General features: G+C 39.2%; 1 protein-coding gene and 1 long non-coding RNA gene across 3 annotated transcripts; one reads left to right on the top strand and one right to left on the bottom strand.

Annotated features, from left to right (window-relative positions):
* The first annotated feature begins 2,806 nt into the window (after nt 1-2,806).
* Nucleotides 2,807-5,513, top strand: LOC121979220. 2 transcript variants are annotated; one of them, XR_006111335.1, is made up of 5 exons: nt 2,807-3,647; nt 3,925-4,258; nt 4,471-4,845; nt 4,949-5,076; nt 5,135-5,513. It is a non-coding gene; the product is annotated as an uncharacterized LOC121979220 (long non-coding RNA). The 2 variants fall into 2 exon arrangements; XR_006111336.1 differs by having other exon boundaries at nt 2,810-3,647; nt 4,119-4,258.
* Nucleotides 3,778-5,998, bottom strand: LOC121979219 (acyl-protein thioesterase 2-like). The gene is made up of 9 exons (XM_042531170.1): nt 5,928-5,998; nt 5,731-5,848; nt 5,262-5,298; nt 5,124-5,193; nt 4,943-5,047; nt 4,667-4,817; nt 4,457-4,539; nt 4,241-4,334; nt 3,778-4,028 (listed from the first exon to the last, which is right to left on the bottom strand). The coding sequence occupies exons 1-9, from the start codon at nt 5,956-5,958 to the stop codon at nt 3,944-3,946; spliced, it is 774 nt and encodes a 257-aa protein (XP_042387104.1). The 5' UTR covers nt 5,959-5,998; the 3' UTR covers nt 3,778-3,943.
* Between the last annotated feature and the right edge of the window lie 4,767 nt (nt 5,999-10,765).

Genomic DNA, 10,765 nt, shown 5'->3' with positions numbered 1-10,765 from the left:
AAATATCGAGAGACGAGCCGGCGTCTATAAACGTCCGAGCGGAAGACCGTCGAGCTCCGACGTTAAATATCGAGAGACGAGCCGGCGTCTACAAACGTCCCAGCGGACTAGTGTAGCGGCCGTTACTCAGTCAGATCGGCAGTCCAGTTAGTCGGACTTCGCCTCCTTCGACTAGACTTGAGGGGGAGGCAAGTGATCCGGCGGTTAGAACAGGGGACTCCCATTTTGGGGGGTCAACGCCACGTGGCCGACCGGAAAAGGAGGGGCCGACCTCCCGGTCGGCCGACCGGTAAATAACAATGGGAAAAGGCGCCCCGACCGACGTCGGGGTTCCGGCGCTCGATTGAACAGTAACGAAGGGCCGAGCGGAAGTCATGCTCGACCGTAGACTAGGGTTGGAAAAATTCCCGAAAATCCCGACCCTTCCCGAATCTCATCCCATTTCCGACCCGAAAATATCCCGATCCGACATTTTCCCGACCCGAAGGTTCGGGATTTTTCCCGTCCCGATCACTATCGGGAAAGGGATCGGGAATTTTTTTTCTCCCGACGGAAATCCCGTCCCGACCCGATTATATTATAATATTATTTTTATATTAAAATTATTATTTTTTATATTAAAAATATTAGTTTTTATATTATTTTTTTATATTTTAAGCATCTAACTATTATGTTTATTTTTTTTCTCTTCATTTTTCTCATACTTCATCATAATTTTGTTTCTAAATAATTTATTGGCAATGTGTGAAGAAGATAATCAATTAGTTTATTTTAGCATATGAAAATTGATAAAATGATATAAAGAATAATTTTTATGATCTTTTTTTTCTGTAAGTTGAATCCAAGCATTTCTAAGGACTAAGGTCACCATATCATCAATTCATTATTGATACAATGGTTGACATGACAACTTTTATTTTTGGATTTTCTTGTATTAGGTATAAAGTATAAACTAAGTAGTAGTTTTAGTTTTTTTGATTAGTTTTAATATATTTATGATGTCCTAGGAAGATATTTTAGCTTTTAATGGTTATGTACCACGAAATCATTTTAATTTATTTGTATTGTATTAAAAAATTGTTTGAGTCTCTATAGATTTTTTTTTAAAAAAAAATATTTTCGGGATATTCTTACGGGTCCCTACCCGATCCCGAATATTCGGGATCCCGAACATTCGGGTCCCGATACTTTTCGGGTACGGGATCGGGAGAAAAAAAAAATTCCCAATTCTTATCGGGACGGGTATTGGGTAAGGGGGTTACGGGACAGGTCCCGACCCTATCCCACCCCTACCGTAGACATAAAAGTAATATATTGCTAGCAGTCCCCACATAGCACCTTACCGAGGATCTCCCCAGCATACCGATGCATATGGAGGGCCGGACGTGATGTGAGTGTCGGCCGGCTGGACGGGAGATGAGGGCCGGCCGGACGGGAGATGAGGGCTGGCCGGCTGGACGGGAGATGAGGGTCGGCCGGACGGGAGATGAGGGTCGGCCGGCCGGAAGCCCTGGCATGTAGTAGAGAGAGAAGGACAATGAACATCTTATGACAGCTGTCAAGTCCTATGACTAGGCCATACTCCAAATCTGGCGGTAAGGTGTTCTGCTGTCCCATCGAAGACGTGCTTGGACTGTAACAGTATGGCGTCAGGTAAGCTTTCTGACAGACACATACCGAGGTATGGGCTACGGACACGTATGCGCCTCGGTGGGCGTGCAGGAGCTCTTTCACCGCTCTATATAAAGGGTCCTCACCCTTCGCCGGAGGGACGCGTTCAAGGCCTTTGGAGCTACTTTTTCCACCATCTGCTTGCCTGACTTGAGCGTCGGAGGGTCGCCGCCGGGAACCCCTTCCCGGCCAGACTTCTGTGCAGGTTCGCCGGAGGTTCGTACGACTAGCCGGAGGCCCACGTCATCGACTAGGAGAGCGCCACGTGCCCAGCGTCCGTTGAGTCAGCGTTCGGACAGGATCATATATGTATGCTTCAGATTATCACTGATACAAGGGAGATGTTGCCGGATTTCCTTTGGCAGAGACTCCTCTAGGGCGTGACACAACGACTTGATATCAGTCGATTGGTGAAAGTACTAGTCGACTGTTCCACACTGGTCGAGCAAACAGAAGCATTTTGTTCACTCCCAGCCGACTATCATTTCCATCAGTCGACTGATACCCCGAGTACAATCTCTCAGCACTCAAACTCTCATCCTTGCAACTCACTTGACGTTTCTTTGCAGCCTTGACCTCTTGCCTTCAAGTATACTTTCTTTGGCTTTCGTCCCTCGGATGCACTCAAGCCCGCGGCTCATCTCATATGCCTTGAAGTCGCTTCCCTCGGCCCTTGTAACTGCTGCATTGTCCACGGTCCCTCGGATTCTACATTATTCACCGGACCCCGAAGTCATCAACCTGAGTCATATATGTATCCTGTAAACCTGCACAAATCAAATACAAGGGTGAACCTAATTTTAACCCTTTGTCTAAACACCAAAACACATGGTCGCACGGACAATTGAGATTGCTCCAAGAACTCCATCCACTTATGTTCCCTTTTATTTCTCCCTCTCCGTGCATTATATTTCGCTCAGTGGTTTACCCATGATACCTTTCGGGTACAAGCTTAGTTTGTCGTGACCAATCCATGCTTGGTGTTGATCAAAGTCTATCATTATATGTTAGGAAATAGACGTTAATCATAACCTCGAAATACCGTTAGAGGGGATGAATTTATTTTAAGAAAATTACTTCAAATGTAGACCTCAATATCTCTTTTTCCAAGCAACCCATTCAAACTTAGTCAAGCCGGCACTATGCTTACTCGACAACTCGAGCGCTCAACCTCAACAACTCGACACTCAGCTGACAACGACTTAGTACTCGATCGACTCAATAGCTTGGCACTCGGCCGACTTGGCGACTCGGCAAGAACATTCGGCATCCCAATTTCACAATCCACTCAGGCGACGCTCGACTTCCCACTTAGACTCTGAAAGCACTTGAGCTGCTAGGATCTCATGGCACTTGGAACCACTCGAGTGCATTCAGTTAATGTCAACGACATCCCACTCAAACTCTGGAAGTCCTGATCGGTTTGATCAATCCAGGCTAACAATATGATATTCTCAGCTCAACTTCTCTCCATAGATAAATCTGAAATTGAATTCTTGTAAATTTTAATTCGACATATTCCCTATAACTCGGATAAACATCTCCAAGATTATGAAATATTATCCAAGACTAAGTTGCCTCTGCCTCTGCCTCTGCCTCTGCCTCTGCGAATGGAAGCTCCTACTCCTCCTCGTCTTTTTTCGCCTCCGTAACGCCCTCTTGAGCCTGCTTGCGCGTGGTCGGTGTTCGGAACGATGGTCGCGAGGGAACGACTTCGATTCAGCGCAGGAATCGATGCCATGAATGCTCTTGTCGCGCCATGCATGCCAATCGCCGAGCCCGGGAGGTGTTCGACAGTATGCCGAGGAGAGACTGCATTTCTCGGAACGCAATGATTTCGAGCTACTTCGGAGTGAGGATTGTGCTGAAGAGTTGAATTGTTCTAGACGATGCGGGATCTCTCCCTGGAGCCAGTTCCAGAGACAATGACGATCGTGAACTCTGCTTATATTAATGGCAAGAAGATTCATGGCTATGTAAGTGAGACTTTTAGCATATGATCTGTGTTAACACTCCTCAATTTATATTTGCATATATAATGTTTTTTTTATCTATGCTTTACATGAAGCTTTTTTTTTTTTTTTTTAATATCTTGCTAAAACAAAGTTATACGCAACCAATAGAACTCTCATCATTCAGTAGAAAGATAACACTACAGCAAGCATCATACTGCGCAATAACTCATCACTCTCACTACCTCACTAGTTCTTAAAATACTGGAATATCCTTATTTCTGGCTTGATAAAATCTTAGTGAGAATGCCGTTGAAAGGCTAACGAGAGCCGTCCAGCCGCAGCCTTGCAGTAAGCCACTTGCAGACAGCATCCATCTCTTCAGGCACTGTATAGTGTTCAACTCTGCAAGTGCCAGTTACTTGGTTAAGTAAAGCTAACTAGTTCAGCAATTGTTTTAACAATAATTTGTTTGAGGCAATGTTTTGAAACTAGGATTTGGACTGGATCGACTGAAAGAACCGAGAACCCGCCAGACGATAAGGCAAACCGGCACATGTTTGGTCCAATTTTCACAATATTGAACTGAAGTATTGTTGAAGAAACAGAAATGTTACCCATTGTATGCCTTAAATGTAAGATTTCTAAACCCAGACATCCTTAACATCTCTGCAGATTTTTCACCTTGTTTGTAGGGAACTACTCCATCCCCTGCAAGGAGATTTGCTAAAAACTTGTTCAGCTTGTAGATTTATGATTCAAAATAATGATCAATATTTTTTTTTTGTTTTTAAGAATTAGAGGTGACTAAAGATGGCATATGATCTATTTACCTCTTCCATGGCAGATCAAAATTGGCAAGAAGGCAGCTATCCTTGTGGCTTCTTGGGAGCTTTCCATCTTACTCTTCAAGCTCCTATATGAACATCTAGATCTTAATCTTGAGATTCTAATATCAAATTAGTAACTTGAAAATTAATGAATGGCTGGAGACTAAATTTAGCCTTTTTATTGAAAATTTGTCCTCAAAAAGTAGAACAAACCTTGAACATGGAAGCCAACCACTAAGGCTTACAATGGAGCTGAGGTTTATGGGGTAAAGAGCTCCATTTCCAAATCTTCCATATGCAAAGCAAGTAGCAGAGTACAGAGCAGTTGCGGCACCCATACTGAACCCGCCAATGCCAAGTTTTGCTGCAACAGTTGTGTTTGAAGTTCATTCGTAAGATAAATCATTTTATGGAAATGCAAATTCTTTTTTATCATTGTCGAAATTATTGCTTCAATTGATCACAGACTGACTGACAAGAAAAACACACCATCAGGTGGCTCAGATGACAAAAGATTTGCGATGTGCACTGCTGAAGCATCAATTCCCTCAGTGTCATCAGGGCCATCCTGTGCGATGTCCCAAACGTTGAACCCTGCAAATAACACATCGTTGCCTGATCAGGTAAAATCACAAATGGGTTGGCCAAATCTCTTCAGCTAAAGAGTTACAGGCTGTGCAGGAAAATCCACCGAATGCAGCAACAGGCCGAACAGGAGCTGTAGGGCATATCCACTTGATCTGAAACAGTGCCACAATTGAAACTGATGCAGGAGGACACGAGTGAAGAAAACATGTTCAGAACTTACATTCGGCAGCGGAAGATTTTCCAGGAGCTGAGAAGAGCTGCAAAGGCAAGTAGAAAACTCATGCATGTCGTTAACCTGATTATGTCTTTACTTAAATTTGTATCCGAAATAGTTAGTTATGCATAGTTTGATGGGGAAGGACACTTTTGAGCTAGAAACTCAAAAGTTATTCCCTAGAACTAGAACTGTGTAGTGAGTGCATTGACATTCTCATTCTCCACTTGTTATATTCCAATCCTTTTGTTAAAGATAGAGAACAAAATGTTTTCTTTAGGATAGCAATACTAGGAATATGTGCAGATGAGGGATTTTTTTATTGCACTAAATGCTGGGAAAAAAAAAATCTATAGGAAATGTTTTCTGTGAAAGGAACTGAACTCAGCGTAAGCAACATCACTAGAATGGATAGTTGCATATTTGCATGAGCCTGAATTTTCATAATGATTGATGCATGATGGTAGATGTTAACCTTGCTCCATTATCACCTAAACCATGAAGCCAGACAATGGTGGCTCGGTGTCTCCCCTTGGGCCTCACTACGTATGTCCTCCCGTACTCATATTGTCTCCTTGTTGCACCTCTGCCACCTGCATTTAATTTAATTAATTAAGGTCAAAATCAGACCTAGTTTCCAATGATGATGAAGAACCCTAATTCATCAGTTACCAGAAGAGTAAGAGGAGCTTCCACGATACATTTCTTGATGTTGTAGCTGCAAGTGTTGACCGCAGAGGCTGCTCTACTTATAGCGAGAAGAAATGGAACAAGTGAAGAAGTAGAGAATCAGAATATATTCAACCACCAAAAACTAGAAGTGGGCATTCTCTAGTATTTTTTTTATTTGTTTGTTTGTTTATTTGTAGAATTCAAAACTGATTAGAAAAGTATTTAGTTCAGTTTTAGTCGATTAACTATTTTGAATTTTTATTGAAAGAGCAAACCTTAATGGTTAATAAGGGTTTAAGGAAGTATCTACACTATAAGAGGGTTTAGTTGCACATTACAAGGTCCTATTTACGAAGATATTTAAGAGCTAGATAATGTCCTCACTAGATTCACTGACCTTTTACCACGAAAGCTTATATTTGTTAGGAGCTATGATACTCATAAGGAAAATTCTTAAGGAAAATTCTTAAGGATAGATACATAAATGATGGGACCCACCATTTCACTTTTTGTGGGTCCTATCATTTATGTGTCTATCCTTAAGAATTTTCCTTACGAATTTTCCTTAAGAATATCATTTCTCTATTTGTTAGTTGTAGTAATGTAAAATGGATCGGACCACCTATGGTCTATCCGTCTGAGTCTTGCCTAACACTATACATCGAATGATGGGTTTTGTCAAGCTTGACTCAGCTCGTATTAGGCTAGGTAGCAAGGCCAAGAAAGCATGAATGGGTTGAGCATAAGTCGCACAAATTTAAGATATTTTGATGATTTTTAACTTAAAAATATTAGATAATGTATCTCACTAGTTGGGATCGGCTATATAGATTCTTCTATAATATTGGACTCGAAATGCCTACTTACACCTAAATGGGCTGATTGGAGTAGAAACTAGGAAGAGGGAGGAAGAGCAAGGGACAAAGAGCACATAATAAGGTAAGGGAAGATGATATTCGCTAATTAAATAAGAAAAAGAAGTGAAGCTTTGAGAATCCATGAGCACACCATGCATGAGATCCAAAGAAGTGACTTGAGAATAAGAGGAAAGGGAGAATTAATGCTTGTGAAGTGGAGTTAGGAATTCAACCAAACAAGATATGTATTCTTCTCTAATTTAATTCCCAATTGCCATTAGTAAACTCCATGTTTATTCCTTGTTAATAACTCTGACCTCATGCATAGTTAACACACACTTGTTGCTTGTTTATACTGTGCATTAGTTAAATCAAGTGAGATGATTAGAGGGGAAGGAATGAAGGATATTTATTTAAGAAAAAAAGAAGGAAATTAGCTCCTCCTTCCTTTAGATGCATACTTGCTTGGCACCCAATTCCCTATCTTCAATAGACTTTGTTTCCTAGCCATGGCTAGTTCATTAGATACGATGAATATCATTTAGCTAAGCTCTCAACTATACGAGTATTTTACACGCTCGCGTGTGCGCGTGCAATAAACAACACTAATATTGTGTGTATATATACATAAAAAACTGATATGAAAAAGGATTTGTATTGTGTTTTATATAGTTATAAACAGATTGTATTAGGTTGAGCATAACTTGGTTTGAGCCCAAGTTGGCCTAAGCCTACGAACTATAATCTCCGTGCTCAACTTAGACTCGTCGGCATTCTATGATAGATACGACGCGGGCATGGACAATTCAACCCCTTTTACACTACTAGTTTGAAGTATAAATATGCGGGAAGTTTTGAAGTATCCTTTCCCTATGAGAAAGACTAGAGACTTTTACGAGCAGTGGAGTCCCTTTCATTCGGTTTTGTTGGTTTGGGTTGAGTGGAAGTCTGTCCTACGAGAATTAGTTTGTTCTCTCCCGCTTTACCTAGTGTGTGCCCTACTATTTGGAAAAAAATCCTTGATGCTTATTTCGTTTTGTCAACTCCTCTACGTCCCAAGGAATAGATTCCAAATCAAATCCTTAGACAACAATCTTCGCTTTCCAGAAGATAAAAGAATCTTCTTAGTTTTATTTTTTGATTTTTTTTTTTAAATTTTTTTTAATATTTTACTTTGTGCTAATGGTTTTTTTTGCATTTGAATATAAGTCCACTTGTCTTGTCTCTCTCACGAACCCCTTTGAATCGTCGATCTGCTCGGTCTTAGTTGCCAATCGACTCATCTAACTTGACAAATTGACTCGACTTATCTAGTTCTATATGTTAATATTAGCTCTTATAGTCAATTATATTGAAAAGAAAATTTTTGTATCATATTTCATTAATAAAAAATAATGATTATTATATTTACTTCATATATGTGCCTGATGAATAAGTATAATAATGTCCTAAAATAGTAGGTTCTAATGTATAACATATCAATTGATGAATTGATAGTGGGAGGCTGTAGATACATATAGAACATTACTTTTAATAGCAATATTAACGTGTTAAGACTTAGGTCAATTGATGACTTAATCTCATAAGTCATGGATATCAGATATCAAGTTGACATATAGGTATATATTAGAAAATATGTACTGAATTATCTGTCATGAGAATGTTTTATGGATCATTATATGAGTATCATAAAGATTTTCATAATGATTATTAGCATGAATAGTCCTTAGACCTGAAGTCACTACAGTTCTTTACATAAGGAATTATGTACTTTGGTATCATTAAACGTCATCTATAACAAGATCGACTATAAAGTCGAACACTATGCAATATGTGGGCTCTTTGATTAAGTAAGACTACTAAAATGCATGGTAATGCTCAAATAAGTCAAATGAGATATTGAGCTTATTTAGTTAAATAAGTCTACTTAAAGATCAAGAAACATAAAAATTGATAAGAGGATAACATGATCTAGGCCTCATTGATCAATCTAGATATTAAGGATAGAATGACCAAGTTATACAATATAATAGACATAGAAATGTTAGGTTGAATCTCGACATTTTCGTCACTTGAGTAGTAATGTACATTACTAGATATCACTCATTGTTTATTTATCTAAAATGTTATTTAGAGATATTGTCAATGTTACGAGAACTTATTGGGTCACACATATAGAGAATATGTTGATTTGGAGATAGGTTTATTTTAGTTTGACTAAAATATTATGATTTTAAGATTAGTGGGTTAATCTAAATAAATTCGGATTAGACTCAAATCAATTCGGATTAAACTTATTAAATTAATGGGTTATACTCATTAATTTATTGAATTAATGACTTATTGAATTAATGATTAATTTAATATATTAATATCCAACTCACTAAAAGGATTACTGCCCATTAATAAAATTTAACGGAGCATTCATAAAAATAAAGACCAAAAGATTAAAACTTTTGGTATTCATCCACCTTTGGTATTCATTTGATAAGTACACAAAGATTTTGCTTTCCGTGGATGATTTTTCTTTTTTTGGCCGAACACCACTTATATTTCTTATTAGCATAACATAGTTGGTGCTTCTCTGAATATTAAGTTCGTACGATAAACAAAAAATTTATTCATGTGAATACCGTATAGATGTAGATGTTCTTATCGCGTTAAGATCTATCAAAATTAACTTACTGTCAGAATTGTTTTACACATGTAATAAATAAAACTATTCTATTTGATAACTATTCTATCTGATTGAGTGGTAAAAACATGTATATTGTATTCATATGAATTATTTTTTCGCTGTATATGTTTTTTTTTTTGAAAACATCCATGTCGAAGCCGTCTTATCAAGGTCTAGAATGGAATCTCATAGTGAACAACAATAATTTAGTAACCGTAGCCAAAGAATCTATCAGATCACTTACCTCTCTCCTCTCACGTTGACTTTCTGTATATAGTAAAGAATCTGACCGTAGTGAGCACCAATTCATATTCCTAAAGCAGAAGGTTAAAGTCATGCATATTGATGACACGATGGGATGGGAATCCACTTGATGAGGCAGTGGGCCATTCGGCCAAAATGGTCCAGCCCAATAGAGAGCCCTGGCCCATCTCAGACCAAGCATAAAACCGAAAGGAAGATATAATAAAAGATGTCGTTCAACAATTGTCTTCTTGTGAGTCCAAGAGTAGGCCTACTAGCCCCAAGGGTTACGGTGTAGAGGAAGGTCGTTTGTAAGTATTTTAGGTTAATTTTGATATTGATTAATCGAGTTAAGTTAAATTTTATGTGTTTTGATATCTTGTGTCTAAATATATAGAAATTTAGGAACATAAGAAGTCGAACGGAAGATGTAGCAAACGAGAATGATGACACGAAAAGAGAGTCGATGGGCTAGGTGCATCTGAGGGACGAGAAGACAGGAGGAAACCTGCTTAAGGAAAAAGTTGAAATTGAGTTCGGATGAACTCAACTCCGAACGACTGAAACATCACCCAAGCTTGTGAAGAAGTGGATGGTCAACTCGAAAGTTGACCATCCCAAGCGTCTCCATTGACTCAACGGCGCCTTGATGCTCGAGGCGCCTCAAAAGTCAGACTTTGGAGGCACCTTCGATGCTCATGAGCCGTTGTCGAGAAGATAAGTAGTGGAGTCCACGTTAGCAGAACTGAAACGCCTCTGATGAATTGAGGTGTCTCCAAGTCACCATCCGAGGTGCCTCTGATAAACCAAGGTGACTCCAATATGCCAGATCATAAAACAAACATTATGATGAGGATAAACTTTTATCCAGTTGGAGGTGTATCCATGTGTTCGATGCGCCTTCGATGTGTCACGTCAATAAATGATCACTTCGACCAGTAAACTATAAATAGTGTCTCAAAGTTAGTTGTAAAGATAAGACACATGTTCTTAAATTCTATAATCATGTTTTGAGTTTCCAACTGTTGTAAGGGGTTTCTCCGCCTCTGACATTATTGAAG

This window comes from Zingiber officinale, chromosome 5A, assembly GCF_018446385.1.
Source record: "Zingiber officinale cultivar Zhangliang chromosome 5A, Zo_v1.1, whole genome shotgun sequence".
NCBI classification, from domain to species: domain Eukaryota; kingdom Viridiplantae; phylum Streptophyta; class Magnoliopsida; order Zingiberales; family Zingiberaceae; genus Zingiber; species Zingiber officinale.
This window is presented reverse-complemented; position numbering and strand designations above follow the sequence as displayed.